The sequence below is a fragment of the Phoca vitulina genome, unplaced genomic scaffold (genome assembly GCF_004348235.1).
Source record: "Phoca vitulina isolate PV1807 unplaced genomic scaffold, GSC_HSeal_1.0 scaffold12, whole genome shotgun sequence".
NCBI classification, from domain to species: domain Eukaryota; kingdom Metazoa; phylum Chordata; class Mammalia; order Carnivora; family Phocidae; genus Phoca; species Phoca vitulina.
In genome coordinates this window covers 3662872-3686006 of record NW_022589715.1, presented here as the reverse complement: position 1 = coordinate 3686006, position 23135 = coordinate 3662872, and the positions used below count along the sequence as shown (strand labels likewise).

Sequence of the window (23135 nt, the reverse complement as noted above, 5' to 3'; positions counted from 1 at the left end):
GGAAAGATTTGGGGATAATGACATTTAAAACCATGTAGATCGATATAATCAAAAAAATCCACAGACCTAAGGTCTGAGATATTTTTCTAGTGCTTAGCAAAGATCAAATAGGTAAACTTCTAGAAAGAATCACCTCTACTAAAAGCAATTTCCTCAGCATCCAAGTCTTGAGATTTGTTTAGTTCTTCATCATGTGATCCTATGTGTGTACTATGAAATACCTCAACTGGGTTTTAATTTCTTTTAATATTTACTTGGAAAAAAAAGTTTTAAAAATCATATGATACAACCATTACTATGTATTACTATTTGAAGGCAGGCTTTAGAACAGATGCTTTGTATTTAAAAACAATGAAAATAGCAGAACTCAAGAGTAAGTCCAACGATCACTTTAAGATAAGACATTCTCTCCTCCGGAGGCAGATTCGCATCAACCCTCTATGACTGCTGGTTGGGGTAGTGAAGAACTCGCAGCACAGCCTCTCCTGGGGGCTCACCAGAAATGCAGACTCCCCAGTCCTAGTCCAGTCCCTGTAAATCAAAATCTCAGTGTGTCCGTTAAGCTCTCTCAAGTCTAAGGAACCGAGGAAACTCCCTGTGCGCATGACGCCCAGTCCTCCCCCACACCGACTGCGAGCCCCACGTGGGAACATGGGTCGGGGCAGAGCTGGGTGCCTCTGTCATCCCCGCACGTATATTACGGGCAGCAGACGTCCTGCTACAGCTGAAAGTGTCTCCATCCCACACAGTTCCAGTGCCCAGAGGGTCAAGAAGGAATTCGATTGCACTACCCCAAAGACAGAACGGACGTTAAATAATGTGCCCATCTCCACTTGATCACATTTCCGTGGGTGTTTTTTCTGAGAGCGTCGTCCCTACTCCCAGCACAAAATGTCTGAGAAAAAAGTTGCGTGGATTAAAGCGTTCAGTATCGGATTTCTTTCTACATACTAATTAAATTTTTGTCTACTGGCAAGTGTTACAGATGGCATCGCAAAGCAGTCTATCTGATGAGGCCACACACAGCACAGGTTGTATTGTGGGCTACAGACTGAGAAAAAGAGAAGCAAGAATAAAATGTAGCACTTACACTTGTGTGAAAAAAAAATAAGGGAAATGTAAAACACTAAAAATGGAATAATAAGCCCATATAATATTAACATTTCCTCAGGTACAACTGAAAGAGTAAATTTAGAGCATAATTAATAAAAATTAAGGCTCTGAATTGACTGTTATTTAGGTTTTTAAAAACTGAAAGGAAAAATTCTATAAAACAAGTTATTTGTCTATGTTAAAATTAGTTTAGCGTCAGAAGATACAGCCATATAATGTAAAATCAATCTTCCTTTTCTTTTAAGCAGAAGAGAAAAAATACAGGTATCTAACTAGCTACATAAATTCTCTCATCTTTTTTTTTTTTTAAGATTTTTTATTTATTTACTTGACACTGAGAGAGAGACAGAGAAAGAATGCACAAGCAGGAGGAGTGGCAGACAGAGGGAGAGGGAGAAGCAGACTCCCCGCTGAGCAGAGAGCCCCACACAGGGCTCGATCCCGGGACACCAGGATCATGACCTGAGCCGAAGGCAGACGCTTAACCAACTGAGCCACCCAGTCGCCCCTCTCATCTTTTTTCTAACCTTTAATTTCTGCCTCAGCATATATATTCCATGCAACATAAGTTTACAGAACAGATAAATGCTTGAAAATATCATTTAAGACATTTAGAAAATATCTTTAAAAAAATCAAAAGCAAGCTCCCACAGCGTATCTAAAATGTGATTCTATTTATGCATCTGCTCCTTTAGGGTCATTTAGAAAATGGCCCCCCAGTTAAGTGCAAAACAAAGTCAAACCGGTAGACTCAGCTGTAGTGAGAGTATGTGCTCAATACTTAGTTTTTGAATTAATAAATGACTAGAGAATGAAGATGAATGAAGAAAGAAAGCAGCTGTGAAGCAAAAGGAGCAGCCTCAGAAAGTTATAGACAACGTTGAGAGGATTCTTCTGGACCGAAAGAGTCTACCACTACAGTGCTGTTTCTCTACCTTCCCACCCAACTGTTCACTGGCCTTAGCGTCCCACCCTGGATGGCTCTAATCTCAGGTAGGGGGGGTCTGACCAGCTCCTGTACTCTCAACACTTTTAAAGGCTTTTTTGAATAAGGAAGGGAGTACAGATCAGTCAATCCATCAATAATTAGTCATTAAAATGATATACTCCATTTTATACCTCCCACTCTCAGGGGGCAGCGACACTTGTGTTTGAGGCTGACTGTGGGCTGGCCGCCAGTGACAGTCCCTAGGCTTTCTCTCCCCGGGCTGGGGGAAGGCTTCCTGCACCGCCATCACTGCACTCGCGGTGTGCTAACATGCCCAGCCACGTGTCCTCCACAGAGCACATTATTGTCACATTACGCTTCCTAAAAACACTCATACTCCTCACATCGCTTACATACTCATTAACAGCACCACGCTCTCCCTGGGAAGATGACTCACGATCCTTATCTCTAGCCCAGATCTCTGAGTTCCAGACTCCTAGGTCCTGTCTTCCCCTTGATCTCCATAGACACCTCAAACACAACAAAACAAACTCAATATCCACCTCATCCAACCTCCCATAGAGCTGCTCTCCTTGTGGTCCACATTCTAATAAATAACACCACTAAACAGCCTGACCTTCACGACCCCTTAACGTCTATCTTGACAATCACCCGCTCTTCCCCAAATTTGGCCATCTTCAATTTCCTCATGCTCCAAAGTCAATCAGCCACTAAAGCCCACAGCCTTGACCACTGTAATTTCCATCTGCACCCTTCTGTCCATCCTCTCTTTTCTATCTCCAAGCCTGTCTTACACTCTCTCCTTCTCCTTCGGTTGAGCCACCCAACATACATCTCAGAGTTGAACTCGGTTGAGCAGTTCTTACTTGGCTACTCGATATAAGACAATGATGTAAAGTATCACATGCCAGCTTCTGATTATCTTTTCTCTAAAATATCTTGTAGAGAAAAAGTAATTAAATGTGGGGTGACCTGCAGGTCATTCCCTTTATCAGACTTCCTCGTCTTTGGAGAAACACAGAGGATCTGACAAGCCTTCCGCACAGCCCCTGTTGCCTCTACAGTTGTGACCAACTGATCTTACGGTGATGTGTTCATGTATTTTAGGAAAGAAAACATCTGGTAAAATCCAGGACCAACCCTCCCCTTTTAAAAGGATGTAAGTAATACACAGGAACTTGTTTAGTACCCAGAAATCATGAGTATTCTTCATAAATCTGTAAATATGATATTAAAATTCCCTGCAATGACTTCCACACATTTTTTTTAAATGTTGCTCTGGTTATGTTTAGAACTCATGCTCAGAATTTACTCCCAAAGCATAGAAATGAGGACACGTGCTTTCTCATTACGCTCTGGTAAGAATACTGCTCCTTCTGCCCCACTCCTGACCCTGCACACCTAAACGCTAGAAACTGCCCAGAAGAATGGACCTACAAAGAGGGCTTTAACTAGAACCAACTGTTCATCTTCCCACAAAAGAACATCAAGAACCAAGTCTAATCTACCAGGTCACTCATCGTTACTGGACTCTTACCCTCCTGGGCTCTGCAAAATCATCCATGCCCTGCACAACCCTCCCTCCCAAATCCTTCTCCTGTGCCTTCTAGAACTCATGGTCTGTCATCACCACCATCCCCTCTGCCATCATTCTCCCCTCACTTCTGTGTTTTAACGGAAACCTGGGTACTCCCTAGCTCTTCTGTCCCTCGAAGTCCTCTCGTGTAGGGACGGCTTCCTTTCCCACACTCTGTAAACCTGAGGGTGGGGCGGTGTCCCCTCTGTTCTCACTGCCGCTTTCAGATCACGCTTCCCTTTCCCCCTTAAAAAATGAAACCTCGTTCACATGAAGCACATGCAATAGGGGACTGTGGATGTGCTGCGTGGAGCTGCGTCTTCCCTGATCACTGCCCCTGTCCTTCCTGGCACAGGTCACGCACTACCACTGGGAAGATTCCTGCATGACCCTCTGCCCTTCTCTTCCTCTCAGACGTACCAGGAAAAATCCCAATCGTGGTCAGATGCAGCTCTCCACCTACACCGCGTCTGCACAGAAGCTGGAGGAAACACAAGACTGTGTCGGCTGGTGGCCTTCAAGTGTAGAACTGGGAGCCTCCACTGAGCTGCCAGTGCTAGCGTATGAGCGGAACCCACTGCCCTGGCTACCGCTCGCCCCCTCTCCGAGACATCTGGTTTACCTCCTCGGAACCCACTGCCCTGGCTACCACTCACCCCCTCTCCGAGACGTCTGGTTTACCTCCTCGGAACCCGCTGCCCTGGCTACCACTCGCCCCCTCTCCGAGACGTCTGGTTTACCTCCTCGGAACCCACTGCCCTGGCTACCGCTCGCCCCCTCTCTGAGACGTCTGGTTTACCTCCTTCTCCTCCTCTTCCTCCTCCTCCTCCTCAGGATTTCACACCTCTTCTCCCACCTCAGTGTCAGCTGACAACCTTGTTTTACCGTGTCTGAGAAAAAGAAATAATTTTGCTCCTCTCTCAAACGCTTGGCTCCTGCAATCATGCTCCTTCTTACATTAAGTGCTTTCTTGCTTTTCACTAGATCATTCTTGTCATCATTCAAACATGCTGTAATATCCTCATATTTTTAAAGCCCCTCTTGACCCTCTATGTCCCTAAAACAAACATCCCATTCTCCAGTTCCACTTTCCAAACATCTCAAAAGCACAAACATCTCAAAAGTGTCCCTACTTCCGTGTGACTTGTACTATCATTCTTGTGCTATTTCGGGGGGGGGGACCCTAGAATCATCTTTGTGCATTTTTGTCCCTGCTACAGGATCTGTTAGCAGATACTGTAGGTTCTTTCAGCAAAATGGTGTGTATCCATCTCTTCCTTGCTGTTTCCCTGCTAGCCCCCAGTCCAGTCTCTAGTGGCACCACATCTAAATAACTGAAACAGCTCTCCAGGGAGCCTCCAGACCGCAGTATCTCCCCTGCTAACCCACTCCGCATCCCCCCACAACCCCCACCTGCCGATCGAGGGCTTCGCCAGGCTCTGATTCTCTCTGCTCATAAACCTGCAATGGTTCCTGATAGCTCCTCTTACCAGGCTGAAGCTCCCTCTGAGATGCGAAGACACTCTGTCATCTAGTCCCAGGCTGCTCCCCATCTTTATTTCCTCTAACCTATCAACAGAGGTTGATAGCAACATAGATTGATCTTTTACTTATTTTTTTTTTTAAAGATTTTATTTATTTATTTGACAGGGAGACAGAGAGAGAGAGAGAGAGCACAAGTAGGCAGAACGGCAGGCACAGGGAGAGGGAGAAGCAGGCTCTCGCTGAGCAGGGAGCCTGACATGGGGCTCGATCCCAGGACCCTGGGATCATGACCTGAGCCGAAGGCAGACACTTAACTGACTGAGCCACCCAGGTGCCCCAAAACCTTGCTCTTTTAGACCACGGTCCCCAGTGTCTTACATAAGTCATGTAAATCCTGCTTCTATGTTTCATTCTTTTGTCCACATTGTTCTCCTTCCTAGAACCCATCACTACTCAAATTCCAAATTGTTCAGACTCTACCTCCTCCATGACACTTTATCCTACAATTCCAGGTCACACTTTTCTGGCCTTAAATCCCTAGAAGCATTCGAAGTCTTCATTCCTATTAACAACTCCTTTGTACACAGTACCATACCATCACCAATTTTTTCATATGCACTTGAATATAGGCAGGGCTTTCTCCCTCAAACTTGTTTCTCAGAAGAGGGAAATCCCTCATACTGACTTATAAGATCTTGAATATTGCAGGGTGCTTTATTTTGAAAAAACAAAGTGCTCTTTGTAGAGGACACATTAATTTTAAATGAGCTCAACCAGTTCTACTTTTGGATTATACAGAGGTCATCTGACAGAATCTGTTTTAAAAAAAAAAAAAGTAAAGTAATTTAATCAGCTACAGTAATTATTCCTGAGGGAATGCTCTCAAAATTGGAAGTGCTGGATCTTATAAACAGCCTTCTTAGAATCACTTTAAAAATCAATGCCATTAATCTCCACATTGTAAAGATCATAAATATACACCTAACTAATTAAAAATGCAACTGTCCCATTTTTATGTGAAAAGACACTGAGTTCTGACAAAACTTCTTGTGATAACTTAGATTCACAACCTGCTTCTTGTGATAACTTAGATTCACAACTTGCTGCCTGTTAGACCATTCAGATGGCAGTGAAGAGAGACTGCTGGGAAACAGGGGGTTAAATGACTTGGAAGGTTGCCTGAACAAAGACAGTGGCAGGGACAGTGATACATCTGAAACGTTTGGGGGGGAAAAAAAGTTTTGTGAAACGTAAGAATGGCAAAAATCATCTAAATTGCTGTATTGTTTTAGATCATGTGATTTTCAGTATGTGTAACTAAATTAATTATTTCAATAGATATTTGACCACTCCATCTATATCCCTGCAAGTTTATATGCTAAAATTGGCAAAATACTGTCTTTTGGAAGCAATGGGGTAGGGACAGGGGTGAGCAAAGAGCCACAAGATGATAAATACGAGTTAGGTAACATGTCCAATATCATGATGCAGTTGGAAGAATACTTTACATGGTTAGTCCCAGGCTTGTTACTGAGAAGTTGCATGCAGCTCAGTTTTCCAATTTTCCAATTTAAGGGCCAGACTAAATATTACCTAAGACTCTCTGTAGTTCTAAAACTTTATTTCTATCGTTTCCTACTATAATCTCTTTTAATGATTTAGCAGCATTGGTAAATACGAAGATAAAAGCTATTTTAGAGGCAATTATAAATTTCTTATTCTTTATTACCATTTAATATGAGTTGGAAACTTAACACAATTCAACAACTTCAGTCCTGCTGTACTGCCCTTATGAGATCTCACAAATCCTTGGTATTCCAAACCATATTACCAAACTCTCCATCTAAGAATGACATCATTTTAGAGATAACAGGTATACTTAAGAATGTCTGGCTTGGCTCTTTTTGTTCCTCAAGAGGAACACGGAGCTAGGAAAGAGTCTCATGCTGGTCTGTGGCCTTATCCTTTGTTAATCCTGGTTTCGAGCCACGGTACCAAGCTCTGGCTATGCCACTCGCAATTACTGAAGCTAGGAATCATACTTCCACATCTCCAATCTTTTGTCTAGGTTTTATGCAGGAATGTACAGAAGTTATGGGTTATATTAGTACAATTTTGTTATTTTAATGTAATTTCTGACTTCATTCCACAGGCGAAGCACCCAATGACCCATCCACACCTATGTGGTTTTGCCCCACGGCAAAACCCACCTGAGCCTTCAACCATCACTGTGCAATTCTCCCATCTCTGTTAGAGACATAGTTCCTTGCCAGATGAGCTGCATTTCTAATTAGCACTCTCCTCATGGAGCACCATGCTACGGTAAATCAAGCGGAATGGACCTGGTGACAACAGATGCCAATTTCAAGCACACCACTTGTGAAATCATCCAGTATGCAGAGGTGACCTAAGCAAGCTGGCACAAACTACCCTGCTCATGAGACCACAGCATTACCAAATCCATGACCTCCAGAAAACACAGATGTACATGGTGCACACACATCATCATGTCAGTACTCAGTCAACTTTATGCATCTTGTTTGGGATTATAAAAGGTACCAATCTCTGTAAGCATGTCTTTGCCTCTTCCAGCTCAAATATGACACAGCACTAAGCCTGACAATTGTTGAGAATCAGTACTTACCTTCAATCCTCTTCAAAGCTGAAAGGCACATATCTTTCCTTGGAAACTCAAAGGGATTGTTACAGGTGCGAATGGTGTCACATTCACATTTCCCATTGATTATATTGCAGCCAGAGACAAGGTTTTCATTGCAGGGTTCAAAACCAAGCAGCTGGTCATCGTCCCAGTTCTCATCTGTAAAACAATTAACAACCACAGAATATTTGCTTGCGGCTTCATTCAAAGGCCCGTTTGAAAGCAAAAATGTGCAAAACTGTCAAGATTAACACCTGATATCCACACCTCGATTTACAAAAGGTGGTTTTGGCTGCAATTTGACAAATGAATGAAATCCAACCTCCAAATAAGTGAGAAAAAGGAAACAGAGCCATACATGTAGACACTAAATAACCATACATACAAATGTGTGGGATCAAAAACCACCACTTCTCTTACATGTTATTTTAAACAAAGATTCCTGGATTTTCCTACTTTCAATAAAATTACAGGAGACACTTCAGTCAACCTACAAAATGATTCAAAAATACCCACAGTTTTTTGTTTTGTTTTTTTTCAGTCCATCTGGTAGAGACGAGCTTTGGGTTTAAAATAGCCGGCAATTTAATACATCAAGACAGCTAATCAACATAAAGCCTCAGACACCACCAAAAGAAGGAAGAATGGATACAGCAGTGGAGATTCCACCAACGCATTTCAGTTCAGATGCTAATGTCCACCCAAAACCAAAGCCAGAGAGGACAACAAAACTGAGGGCGACCGCTTAGTGAGAGGCTAAGGAAGTCATACTCTGAAGCTGAGACCAAATCACTATCCTGGTCATGCAATCATAGGAGTAGACTATAAGAAACAAAGCAGATTTCAAAACTATGTTCATGGGCTCCAGCTCAGACAAATGAAACATGACACAAGCATGACAGAACCATCGGCCGACTAAATCCGTAATGCTATTCCTCACAGCTGAAACACCTCTTACAGGAAATCAGGCTATTTCTCTATGAATCTCTGGGGCACTTTATGAGTTTTCCCCCCCTCTCAACATTATCTTTCATAGACACTTCATCGTACCTTAACTAGGTACTACCTGTTAAATAGTAAACTTGTTTCTGATAACCATATCTGGAGAGAATTTTTTTAAAGTGCTTGAATTTAAGATACCTTAAACCTGTTGCTCAAACGAAGGCAGGTATAAAGCCATCTTGAGAATGTGTTTTCATAGAAGACAGTGTAAACAGATGGCTGTAATTTTTTTTTTACAGCTAAATTTTACTTCCGGTGACATCACTAACTTACTGCAAAAGGCTACTCTCCCTCGCTGAAATAATTTTCTTGTCAAAGGGTCTTTAGAAAGATATCATTTACAATATAAAGAGCTTCACAGCAATTCTTTGAAAACCTCTTCTGTTCTGGTTTCAGGCTCACTTACTTGATCAAAGTCTCAGCTCTTAGTAAAATGATTTTACAAGTTTAAACAAAAACATAATTTACCTGTTTTAAGATGTTTCGCCTGTATTTGGTTTTTAGAAATAACATGTAAACACACACAGGTACATTCCTACCTTCAAGACAACAGTGAAATTACTAAATTATCCTGAAAGGAAAACCAGAAAAGAACATAATGAAACAACTCGACATGGAAAAGTTGTTGATAAGTCTTCAGTTATAATACATAATACATGGGACACATGAATGATTTCCCATCTCTACATTTATTTTTTGAACAAGCTCTTAGTACCACTTTCCTAATCCAGTTCAGCGAAGTTTGTCATGGAGGAATTTTTGTGACTTTATATTCAAATTTGTAACTCAGTTAGTCAACCCTAGGAACTTAAAAACTTTTAAGAAATCAAGTAACATTTGAACCCCTGGAAAACTAGTCTCTTCTATTTCTCCTTTATCTATTTCTCCTTTCCCCATCATATTCTGAGAAGAAATATTTATTACTATTTTTATAAATATGTACAGTTAATCCATCACCAAATTGAATGGATTCTGATGATCTTTTCCCACAGTAAACCTCCTTTCCCTCCATTAGAACTAGAACTCCCTGAAGACCTCATTCTCCTGAAGGACTGCAACATCCTCTCCCCAGTCTCCCTGCCATTATCCTCTTGTCCCTCCACTACTCCTTTCCCCAGCATGGGGGAATCATCGTCCTCAAAAAACAAACCTGCTCAGTGGTTCTCTCTTGCCAACAAGAAAAAGCCCAACATTCTTACTGTAGAATAAAAGGTTCCTCATGATATGGCTTGTACTGCTACGGACCCATCTTTCACCAATCCCTCACACATCCTAATGTTCTAAGCACCCTGAGAGTCTCACTACAAACGCTTAATAACTGCTTCCCCACCTCTGCTCATGGAGTATCATCTACCTAGAACACCCCCCTCCCTTCTTCCCACAGTAATTCCTCTTCATCCATCAAGACCCAGTTCAAATGTGACCTCTTTGGGGAAGTCTTCTCCACTATGAACGGTTCCATTTTCCATGCTCCCTGAGGCAGGTGCACAGACCTCTGGTCCCCTGTGGTAATGGCTTTATGTAAGTCAAACTTCCCCACTAGGTACAGTCCTTGTGTGTAGGAGCCTCATCTTATCCAACTTTGAACCCCCTTAACCCCAGTGTCCATTAACTTTATGTACTGTAATATATAATAGTACTATACATCTAGCCATGTATTTCATCACTGGTATGGTCAATGCTGCTGTCCATGTGTTTTCCAGGAAGACCATTCTCTTTGAACGTGGAATCCGAATTAAAAGGCAATTGCCGTTGATGCTCTCCCCAATACCTTACTGATTCCTGCTTTGTTCCCAGTAAAAGTCTGTTGGCAGCAGTGACAGGCTGCATGGGAAGATGCACAGGTAAGCCTGACTGTACCCTCAAAAAAATGGCATGGCCACCATGTCCAGTTAGGAAGCTGTGGACTCTGAATCCCAAAATGTCTTATATGCCTTTATTTTCTTTTTTGAGAGGAAATCTTTTTAATTCCATGCCCCCGCCCCCAATCAATACTTTGTTTTTCTTGGCAAATAGTTCCCTTAGCAACCATTGCTTTATAGGAATCAAGTACAACATGCTTCTGAGACAAATGCTTTTATGTTTTTCTATTACATAACATTATATTTTAAAATAATTTTACAGCCAATCAACAGGGACTCAAAGCAAAAATTTAGTGAGGTTTGATTACAGAAATCAAATCTGAGCCCAACAGTTCTGCGGACAGTGGTTGGCAAATGTGATGTTTTTAAATCTCTCTTAAGTAAATGCATATATACAATGCAAGGATGAAGGCTCTGATTCTCGGATTCCTGATTTCTCCTTGGACTGGTCAAGGTGGAGGGGGAAGGAGTTAAAAGCAGGAGTACTGCCTTTTAAATATTTATTTCAAGTAGTCTTTTTTCCTGGTACTCTCTAGACAAGATGTAGTCTCCAGTCAGAAAAGACAACTGAGATACCTCTGTGAGTGTATTTTTAAGTTTGTAACTTCTGCAAGACACCAAATCGGGACGTTGAAGTATTTTCTCTCAATATAAGATGAGAGAAATCTAATACTTTCACGTACGAATTAAAATTGATGTATGTTCGGATATGTCCAAATATGTTAAGTAGCTCAGTGAAGAGACGGTCACATAGAACTGCTAACCTGACATCTCCACTCGGATACTTAGAAGACATCTCAAGACGTGATGCTTTCCTTTGAGACAAGCACGGTACTTCAGCATGAGACAGAATTAGTTCACACACATTTCCCATCTCATCCCCCAGAATGGTAACACGAGATGTAAGAAGATGGGTAAGAAGGGCCAGCAGACAAATGCCATGACTGGCAGTCGGTACCACCCCCTCTCTTCGCGCTACGAAGCCAGCAGTTTGACCACCACTGCCCTTGTGGCCCCAGAGCAAAGGATGACACACAGAATAGAAGTAACATTTTAATATTGCCATGGAAATAGTCTGGACCTCGTATACTCCCTGAAAAGGTCTTGGGATTCCCCACCCCACCCCGGCGTTGCTCTTCTAAAGAGCGTGTCTTGCTGACATACCTGGGCCAAGGCAGCATAGGATCCAGGTCTGAGAAATAACAAAGGTTACAGGGGACCTCTTCTCCTAATGGTTACCCTAAACCGTCAACAGACATGTGTCTTCAGTGGGAAGATGAAGTCAATAAAATGCAAACGTTGTGTTGATTCATACATGACTTTTCTCAGCACATTAATGTTATGACAAGATCAAGAGCAAGTTCTCTCACAAAGAAAGGAAAAGTCTCAGCAATAACGAACACCTTAAGAAAAGGCTGATAGATAATCTTGTTTAAATTCCTTCCTCTAGCGCGAGAAATGACGGCTGTAGTGAATGAACTTTCCATGACATTAAACTACCCAGGACGTTGCAAATGCAAATGAAAAAACTAGAGATATTTCCCCCTGTATTTAAATATCATGATGAAGAAACTCCCCTTGGGTTTTAGGTGTAATTCTGATGAACCTGGTCTCCATTAGAAGTGAGTGTCTTCAAGGCGCCACGCCCGGAAGGAAGGAGTAGGAGCCCAGGGGTAAGGCTGCAAAGGATGCGCTGTCCAGGCTCCAGGTGCCAATGCTATGGGTGGCTTACCTGTGTCCGTGTTTTCATTTAGATTCTCATTGTCTAGATCTACCTTCTCTGTATACAGTTCCGTAGGTTTTGAGTGACCCTAACCCTATCTTTCCCAACACCTCTCTCATTTTTAGTGTAGTAAATGATTTTGCAGAAGGTTGGTTTTTGTTTTAAGAGCACACATGTAGTGCCAAAGCAAAAACACCTGTCCTTCCAACGGCCACATTCAGTCTCACCCTGCACAAGGCACCTTCTAGTATTCTCAGTGATGCCTGAAATTCCTTCCTTCCGCGTGTGACACAGAAGATTTTTAAATGCAAGGGCTAGTTAGGAGTCTCAATCCTGGGGGTAGGAAAGAGAGCACTGGGGAGGAGGATGTGGGGGCAGAGGGGTCCTAGAAGATGGAAGGAGACATCCGACTCCAGACCTGGGAAGAAGCAGCAGCTCCAGGAACCAGCCATGGCAACTCCGGCCTCCCTGATCCTGGATTCCACCTCTCGGCCCTTCAAAATATCTTTCCATCTGCATGCCGGTGTCTGAAATTCCACTAATATGGAATAAAACGTTTCAGGTGTGACTGCACTTACTGGACACATTACTGTGTATTCATCTAAAACCTCTGACTTCTGGAGGTACAGGCATTTGTATACTCAAAGGCTTACCTTTCCTACCCTGTATCAGCTTAGGCGAATGGAGTTTCCTCCAAACCAAGATAGAGCTGCACCCCATTATGTGCCAATCCACTTACCCAGAAATATGCTATAGCAGATATTAAAAGGCAAGAAACAAATTCACAGTACACACTCAGAAGCTCACAGTAATGGAATTCGGTTGGCAGAGGAGAAGCTTCTGGGAATATATATCAAATTAATTCTCCAGCTGCTCACATATCCCTGTGGCTACAGTAAGATGCAAATAGCTAATACTGGCATCTCTTTCCATGCCAGCCTAGAAACTCCAGTGTAATGTAAAATTGCGGCTCTTAACTCCCCCAGCTCCTGGCTGGCTGTTATCAGGCATTCATTCGGCTCGAGGAATCTAATGCTGTGAGCTTTCATTCTCTCTGCTTCAAGCTTAAGGCGGATGTTCCAAAAGCCAGCGGGCTTCCCTCTCCCTCTCTTCCTGGTGCTGTAATCAGTGCAAAGCAGGAAGGGCAAAATTATGGTTATCAGTAGAAATGATTCATGTTACAAAAATCTGTTTTACAGGCATTTCCACAAAGTGAAACTATGTTAAGCATATGTAACTGTGGACCAGAGTGGACAATGGAAATGCTAAAATATGCTCACAGATATTTTTTGAAGACTAACTTCTTAAACTGATGCAGATCTCTAAATATAGAGCAAACAAACATGACCACTGATTCATATTATGTCCAAGTAGGGAATTCTCTGAAAAACAAACAGGACTGATCCAATTTACTCAATCAATTTATGGTAAGTGTATGTTACACTGCTCTAATTTTTGTCAGACGCCTTAGCAATACATCTAACAGAAGCGGTCCAGAGATGAACTACAGAATGCAAATTCATCCAGCCAGCTGTCCACCCATCCATCCTCCTTCCCTCCCCCCCTCCCTCCCTTCCTTCTTTCCTTCCAATCATCTGTTCCTCAGATAGTGGTATCTATTATACATCAAGAACTGAGCAAGGTACTAGGGATTCAAGATGCTAGGAAGGCGTTTACAGTACAATTTTCTGCCATTCTAACCAAAATCATACCAAGTGTATGAATAAAATAATAATAATTTCCTTTTTGATAGCAGGAAGCTAACAGGAAGAGAGAGGAGCTTAAGAGAAGGCAAGAAGTGTCTCTAGAAGCAAGGAATTCATGAAACAAGAGGAGAGCAGAGCCTGGGACTACAGAACACAGTTCCCCTATTTCACACTTCTGCCTAAATTAGGAACTATCTGTCTTAAATTGCATATAGAAAAACAGCCCAGACATCTGTTCTCCTCATGGACAGTGCCTGACCCAGGAGACCACAACTCTAGTTCTGTCATTAGTTAGCAGAGCAACTTCGAACAAGGCAGTTAGCCCCCTCAAGGCTTCAATTTTTTTCATTACTAAAAAGGAGGTGGAGTGGACAATTCATGAGGTCCCTTTAGACTTCATGCTCATGTTTCCTTGATTCTGCCATCTTGGACGAAATTGTCCAATGCCAACAATTTTTTGGGAACAGTGTCAGAGAATCACCTGCTTGTAGTGATCACAATTTAAATTTAAAATAGTTTCTCACTTATCCAGTCTGAGGTTTGGAAAACTGTCACTAGGCATAAGACCAGTCTGAGGTTTGGAAACCTGTCACTAGGCATAAGAAGGCAAGCGAAGGGTGCTTTTACTATAACAAAGATCACCTGGCAAGACCTTTCTAACACCTCAGTCCTAGAGGATTTACTAGCTGAGGTCTCAATGTATTAAAACGGATTGGCCATGAATTTATTTATAACCTTCGAAGTTCTGTGTCATTATACAATTGTCTCTACTTCTATATAGATTTAGGAATTTCTATGACAAAAAGGTTTTTTTTAATGGGAGGGGATTACAGGTAAATTAACCAAATACTTAAAAATGAAGAACAATAGAAATACTATGTCAACATTGCTGGGAAACAGGGAAGGCAGTGTTTAAAGGGAAATTTCACAGGAAATGAGGTTTAAAAAAAAAAGAGAGAAGAGCATTCAGTTGAAGAAATTAGAAAGAGAGCAACAGAGCAAGTCCAAAGAAACAAGAAGGGTGGAAATCATAAATATGTGAGGGAAGTTGAAGTTACGGAGATAAAAGCAACAGAGGCCATTAATTAAAAACTGGATCTTCAGAAAGATTATTAAGACATCTCATAAATGGCTTATGATTAACAGTACCGTATAGCATGTCAACTCATCCAGGTACTGTGATGTATAAATATATATATTTTTAAAAAGATTTTTTATTTATTCATTTGAGAGTGAGAGAGAAAGAGCAGGGCGGAGGGGCAGAGGCAGAGGGAGAAGCAGACTCCCGGCTGAGCAGAGAGCCCCATGTGGGGCTCCATCCCAGGACCCTGGGATCAAGACCTGAGCTGAAGGCAGACGCTTAACTGACTGAGCCACCCAGGTGCCCCTATAAATATATTTTTTAAATCAGTTTCTCTTTGGTGATTTTACCAGGAAGTTACTCAAAGTTGGACGTTAAATGGTTACATTTTGGAAATTTTTTAAAATAATGAAGGTATTTGATTGCTCATGGAAACATTTCCTGAGCTACCATTATTTTGTACCCTATGGTGTGAAACTCAATTCCCTTACACTTCCCCTGCTTTGAGCCTAGATCCTAATATTTTTTAAGGAAAATCTCAGGCCTTCTCGCCTGGCCCATGTTTGGGCAGTGCTGAGCTGGCCTTCCATTCAGGCACATGTCATTACTGAGCAACACAGTGTTCTCTGAGCTTGAATGTCTATTAAAACATGTAACTCCATGTTTCACCAAGCTTCAAAGAATACTGGTTTTCAGCTATCAAATGTACTGCTGCTTAAAAATTAATACATCTTGGTCGAGGGAAAAAATATCTTGGAGAAGTGCCTAATTGTGTCACATTTCCTTTCTTCACCTAGATACTCTAAAAGCCATCCTCGGATTAAGCCCAGCAATCAGCCATCTCTAGGCTCACAGTGATCTGTTCTACAGAGGTGCATTAGTATAAAAAAACACAGAGGGGATGTTGTAGAATAGCCCTGTTGAACTTCTTAAGGATATGGAGTTGGGAAGCAAGGTCTCCAAAATAAAGTCCAACATCTGGCCAGCCAACTCTTGGGCATGGAAGACCAAGCCTGCTTAGATTTGACCCCAACCCACTTCTTCAACCTCACCTCTTCCATTCCTCCCCACTTACTCCACAATACTCACACTACTTAATGACTACGTGCTCCCGTGCTCCTTAAATGACCCAGGCTGTTTGTTTCCTGACTCCCTCCCTGGCTGTGCACAAACTGTTCTCTCCGCCTAGAAAGCTGCTTCTCCTTACTTGCTTTGAAAGTTTCTATTCAGTTATTAATGCTTTCTCCAGGCATCATCCACTCCATAGGGACCAAATTAAGCGTTTTCCCCCCTGTGGGACTTCTACTGTATACTTATTAAAATTATTTCACTACGGCAGCATCATGAAATTGCTCATCTAATCTCCTCCACCAGAATGTGGGTTCTTTGAAGCTAAAGATCTAGTTTTTCTCTCCTTTTCTTTTTATCATTGGGTGACTGTAGGACTTGGCAAATAGGAGCTTAACAAAATAAGTATCTGCAGAGGGAATCAACAGGAATGGGTTAGAGGACAAGAGTAATCTGAATCTTCCAGTGCCAAACTTTTCCTGGAAAGTCAGTTTGGTGGTAGGGGAAGAAAGAAACATCTTTGGATGCCAGTCTTCCCACTTGTAAATTTTCAAATTTTCTTTTAACCTCAACATTACATTAACCAAAACTTCCACATACCAATAAATATTTATGACATGTTGAGTGAATGAATATACCTCAACTATGTTAGGTAAATAAATAATAACTTAAATAATAAACTCTATTATCTCCCTTTCTACTACTTCTGTCTATCATAACCATAATGAGATAATGTGACACAAATTAATGCTTCTTGCCAGAAAGGTACTTGTGGGTATGAATAATGCACAGTCCCATTTTATAAATATTAATGTATGCTCCAACCTAAAATCTGTTAGTCAAATGACCGAGAGCAAAACAGAAGACTAGATATGGGAATGCCTTTTTTCTTGATTGCACTCATCCAAAAGTGTGAACCACTAGAATGAAAAGAAGAAATGTGACCAGAATCTCAAACAAGAGCAACAAAATGAACACAGCGTTCTGAAAATAAGCACTCTGAAGGATATACATTTTTCATTATACTAGCTGAATAGTTAGCACAGGTAACGAAGCATACTTCACCACCCCCCACACACTCCCCAGAGATAAATCTTCTGATAACAACTAACATTTATTGAGCCACATTTTTACGTGCCAGGGACCAGACTAGGCACTTAATTCTCAGACGAACACATTTAGCTGAGGACAGAAGCTCAGCAACCGAGGCCTGAATTCTGCATAGACTATCATAAAGCAGGGAAATAATGGAACTATGAATTGAGGTGGTCAAACAGCTGGGCAAAATTTCAAGTTCAAGTGAATTCAGAAGACCTGAGAGCATCAGGGAAAAGGAAGGAGGGAACACTCCTACACTTCCCATGTCACTCTGGTGAAGCCCATCTCCAGTGCATATGGCCCAGAGACCAACGGCTGGTGTCAATACCCATTGGACAGGCAGAGGCCTCACAATGACACCTTCTAAGTCAACAGGAGTAGAGTTGCCAGAGGACCCTTGGAAACATCAGAACAGAAAACCCAACAACGTAAACATGTCTCAACTACACGATCATCCCGGAAACAAGGGTTTCTTTGTTAAGACAACAGTGCCCTCATATACAGCAATACTCCTGAGGCTCAAATGGTGATTTTTAAAAGGTGTAATGATCTGTAAGTAGCATTAAGGAATCTTTTAGGATAATAATTTTGTGAAATCGGTTAGCAATCACTTCGTAAGGAATATTTTTATAAATCAACCTGAGCACTGCTGTGAACTTTACCTTAATAATTTATCTGAATTCTTGAAAGTAAACCAAGTGGAAGATAAATGATCAAGATTAATTCCAATGACTTTATTTCTCTTCCTTATCACTAACTCAAGTACTGGTCATCAAAGAAATATCATCCCTAAATATTGTGCCCAAAAGCCCAAACCTTTAAGTTCTTTCATAAAGCAAGTTTATCTCTATATTTGATCTTATTTTTATTCCTACACATGCCAAGAATCTCCTGCTACCTGGTCCTGGCAACAAAGCACAATTTGCCAGCAATATTCAATGAACACTGTTTTGCGTGCATGGTTTACAATTTCCTACTATTACCCGGTTTCATCATAAGTGAAAGTTTGATGTATATGTCTAGATCTTTTTTTCTTAGAACATCATTAGAATCCACATTGCTACAATATGTGTATGTGGGAAGTAGGGCTATAAATTAGAAATGAAAATCAGAGAGACAACTGTGGCCTATAAGAAACCTCACGCAACACAGGGCCTGTTACACTGATTTCTGAAGGCACCAAGTCCTTGAAATCCATCCTAGAACTCTCTATCTAAAAGCAAATGTACATTAGGGGACAATGAAAAGCAGGACTCTTGGGTAGGTCAGGAAATGAACATTAATATCTTGGGAGTTATGATGATTTACAGAGCCATGATTTAATCCCCAAGATTCATGTGAAATAGACCATATAAAGTATATATAACAAGACCACAGAAAGATGAAGAAACTTTAAGAATGTGTTTGAAAATATATTTGCACATTTCTGATAAAACTGAAGTTTCCTTGGTGTAGTAATTGGACCCCTACGCCTAACAGGCACCAAGCTCTGAGAGACTGGGTACTTGGGTTTGGGAATCTCAGTGATGACAACAGTAATGACTACCAACACTATCCAAAAACTTTTTTTTTTTTTAAGATTTTATTTATTTAAGAGAGAAAGAACGAGCTAGGGGAGGGGCAGAGGGACAAGCAGACTTCCTGAGCAGGGAGGCGACACGGGGTTCCATCCCAGGACCCCGGGATCATGACCTGGGCTGAAGGCAGATGCTTCACCGACTGAACTACCCGGTGCCCAACGCTATCCAAAAATCTTTACTGGCTCCCACCTGCCCACAGTCTCAAGTAGGACCCCTCCCACCGATAAACCAGGCCTGTGCCTGGCCCCAGCTAACCCTCCAGGTTACTTCCCACTGTGCAGACTGCACCTCTTCCCTTCCCGGGCCAAGGAAGCCTTGGGGCCTGGGCACTCATGTCCCTTCCAACCTGGAACACACCCCTCTCCCCCGGCGGCTTTGTGCACAGCTCCCCCCCCACCCCCAAGCTCAGGTCTCTGATCACACTCCTTTCTCGGCGAGACTTTCCGTGACCACTCTCTTTAAAACTGAAAACCAAACGCGTCACACGGTCCTTGTTCTCTTTCTCTGCCTTATTTTTCTGCACAGCACTTATCTTCTTCTGACATGGTATAAGTTTTATGACTAATTTTGCTCATCTTTTCTCCCTAGATCAGAAAGCTCCAGGCTGCTTAGGGATTTGTCTGTCTTATTCACATCTGGATTGTCCACACCTGGAACAGGGCTTACCACATAGTAGGTCCTCCACAAATGTTTACTGAATCCGTCAGTTCTCTCCATACACCGTGTAAGTCCACTTGGGTGGGCCTTTGGCTGATTCTGTTTCCTCTGAGAAGGCACCATCTTTCTTTCCCCATTCACCTGGAAACCTGCTATTCACTTACCGTGCCCAACTAATGTCTTCTCCTCAGAGTTTACTTGGTTTTCTCCTACCCACAACCCTTCACTTATCCCAAGGCACTGCGGCGGGTTGCCCACAGCTAGATTCTGAGTTTCCAGGGGGCAGAAACTGCGCCTTCCTCATTTCCACAGTCACTCCCTGCTGAGATGAATGGATGGCTCACAGCAGGTCCCAAGCCCCCCTTGCTGAATGGAGAAATGAATGGCAAGCTGGAGTAGGTGCACGAGGGGACATTCTCTACTAACAACGTCATGGGAAGGAAGAGACATTCTGTGGGTAGCTAAGATTCTGGTTTGCTTAAGTTTGTCAATACTTATGCATTTATCTGTAACATTTATATTTAAAAAATCTTTCTGGAATGGTTGAGGTGCAAAAAAAAAAAAAGAAAAAGAAACAAACTGTACAATAATTCATGCCTACCAGGGACTTAGGAAGCAGGTACCTTTTGGGTCTTTTAAAACATTGCAGTGTCAAAGTTAAAGAAGAAAGTTGATATATTTCTACATTTTAAAGTAAAACACATGCATGCATAAACACACCTAGAGAATTACTTGCTTCCAAAAGGAAACATAAATAAAACCCATGTGAATCACCCAGTCCTTTTTCTACACGCTTACAGCAACACGTACTCCCATACCCAGTAAGGCAGGTGGATCACAATTCTGCAATGTTATTCTATTTAGTCCTTACTGTGTTAAGTCATGAAAAACTGCTCAAATGACCTGTTTGTGGAAATACATCTACCTTAACTCCTGCCCGAAAGGTTAAAAATTATTGTCTATTAACTTCAATATACGTTTCAAAAGCTAATGGTTTTTAGGATATAAAAGGAAATACCAAATGCAGACAATTCCCAAAGGATGCTGTGATGAAATCCATACCCTATTTAACTAACAGTAAGAATCACCAATTTTCAAAGGATCAGAATATACAGAAATAAGGAGCTTTAAACTTACATATAAGCATTTAACGTACCCTTTAATAATTCAGTTGTTTTAAACATCCAGATTTATGGAAGACCGGTAGGCTCTCAGGGCAGTCCCTAAGACGCACACCTCTGGGAGTGAAATGCTGACTTGCCGACCTGCCGACCTGCCTGCAGCATCCCACTGGACCTCACCTGGTGGCTTTTGGTATTATTTGGAGAGAGGAAGGGGTATCACAGACCGCGGTTTACAGGCCCAATGAATGAGTCAAATAACCACGACATTTCTACTAGTACCAGGGCCCCTCTTCCTAGGGCTCTGTACCATGTCATGTGAGAAAAGAGGAGAGGAGATTGGCACCCTCCCTTCAGACCGGATGTGGCGGGACCATGGAACTCTAATTAAGGCTCAAGACAACCCTGGGCACGGGAAGAGTCAAGAGACTCAGCACGGGGAAGATTCCGGAAGCAAAGGAAACCCAACCCCTTCAGGTACGGCTGCAGCTGCAATTTCTCTCCTCTTAAAAAGGTGTTTCAGAAACACTCTGCCACCTGTCACTCCTGTTCCCTTCCCAGAAGCACAGAATTTAATTTTAGACACTCAACAAACAGCTGGCTTGCCACCCTGACGAACCTCACAGGCGGCGGGGCAAGGTGTGATCTGCTCACGGCTGCCCAGGGGCTCCATGAGGCGGTCCCCACCCTTGCTCTGCACCCGAGTTCTGCACAGGCTTTAACTGGGAAGGAGCTGAGGAAGAAGCAAGGTTCCTTTACCCTGGAAAGGGGCAGAGAGAGGGTGGAGAGCCACCTGGCTGAGCCTCAGGGTTTTTAAAAATCTCTTCAAGGGAATGTAACCGGCTAACCGTCTGAGGGTCGTCAAGGGTGGGGTGTCCTCACCGGCAGAAGACAGAAAGGGACAGCTAAGTGTCAAGAGCCTCACACCTGAATGTGCAGCCACCCTCCCTACTAACCCTGCTTTGCCAGGGTAAGCATGTTAAAAAGCCCGCAGTCTCGAAGCAGGGTGGAAGCTTCTTTAAGGCAGTCTTTCCCGTCTCCTAACATTTGGTTTCTGAAGTGAGAAATGCATCCAGTCTGCACAGTGGCTGGACATTCCTTCTTTCCATCCACCACCTTCACCTTCATCACCTCCTGTTACAATGACTTCCTCTGCATTCTGGTCTGCTCCTCTCAAACCCTTTCCTCTTCACCCCAATTCCCCCAGCAGCTCACCTCCTGGGGCTCAGCACTGCCAGAGGCCCCCACCCATGGGCCTGGCCTGAGGAAAACCTGCCTGTTCAGTCTGCCAGCCCAACGCCCGCGCCGGCCTCCCATGTGGTGAGAGTCAGCTGGGCCTACTCGGGGAGGTCACACTTCCCCGCACTTTCTTTCCTTCCGTCCCACCCCAGGGCCATGAGGCACTGTTCCCGCCCCCCCTCCCCTGAGTCCTTCCAGTTTCCCAGGCCAGGTCCATCCAGGACAATCAAGGCCAGGGGACAGAGTGCTACATTCCAGTGGCTTCACATGCAAGGAGGGTTCTGGACTCCTTCACGGGGGGTGGGGGTGCGGCAAGAAGGCAGGCAGGGAGGGAAAAGTTCAGCAGAGGAGGATTCGGCCTACTGCGCCCACTACTCAGGGCCCAGGGTCATGGGCAGTGAGGGCAACAGGGGCCCCAAGAGGTCCCTCCAGACCAGGCAAGCAGCAGCCACTCAACCTGCTCAGGTTCGAAGAAGAGGCTCATTGCAGACACACCAGAAACTGTAAAAAGCGTAAGAGAGCACAACAGACTTCCACGGGCCTCGGTTCCTCAATCTGTAAAACGAGGGGGCTGGCCCAGAGATGCCTTTCTGAGGACCCTTCCAACTCCGTAATTCTCTGATTCCCGGGTTAGCAACAGTTCTCTGACCTCAGTCATTCTCAAGGCCTGAGGTCATTCTGACTAGCAAATAGGAGGCCACTTCCACTCAGAAGGCAACCAAGCTTCTTTCACCTCCCAAAGCAAAACTGTCCTCTTGCAAAATCAGATTCCTTTGCCTCTGACTCAGTGTCTCCCAGAAGAGTCTGGGAGGCTTTCATGTGATCTCTGTGTCCTTCGGGTTTTAACTCTGTAGAGGGCTGGGCTCAAACCCTCAGGCTCTGGCCTCTCAAGGGCCTCCCAACTTGTCCTGCTTGCAGGGCCCCAAGGCTCACAAAATCAGGCTCCAGGACATATGTCTCTTCAAGGTCACCCTCTGGAGCTGAGGACTGCAGCATGATGGGACTTAACACCTGGACCCACGGGGGGCAGCGAGGAGGACCACGACACAGTGCCCATCACGGAACTCCTCAAATACAGAAGTTCCAGTCCGCTGGAACCCGGGAAGGGGAGGCTGGGGGGGACTGAGGAGTTGGGAGCCCAACTGGTCCCTGTGTAAGCAGGTAAATAAGCCAACTTCAGCCTGGGTGCAGGACCTCCTACTCCCTCCCAAGACAG

General features: G+C 43.3%; 1 protein-coding gene across 5 annotated transcripts in view; it reads right to left on the bottom strand.

Moving 5' to 3' along the window:
* Positions 1–23135, bottom strand: part of CRIM1 (cysteine rich transmembrane BMP regulator 1) — a 182675-nt gene that overhangs the window by 135746 nt on the left and 23794 nt on the right. For all 5 annotated transcript variants that reach the window (XM_032410281.1, XM_032410282.1, XM_032410283.1 and 2 more), the window contains exon 2: positions 7768–7941. In XM_032410281.1, the coding sequence (XP_032266172.1) occupies positions 7768–7941 (174 nt within the window). The remainder of the gene's footprint in view (positions 1–7767; positions 7942–23135) is intronic.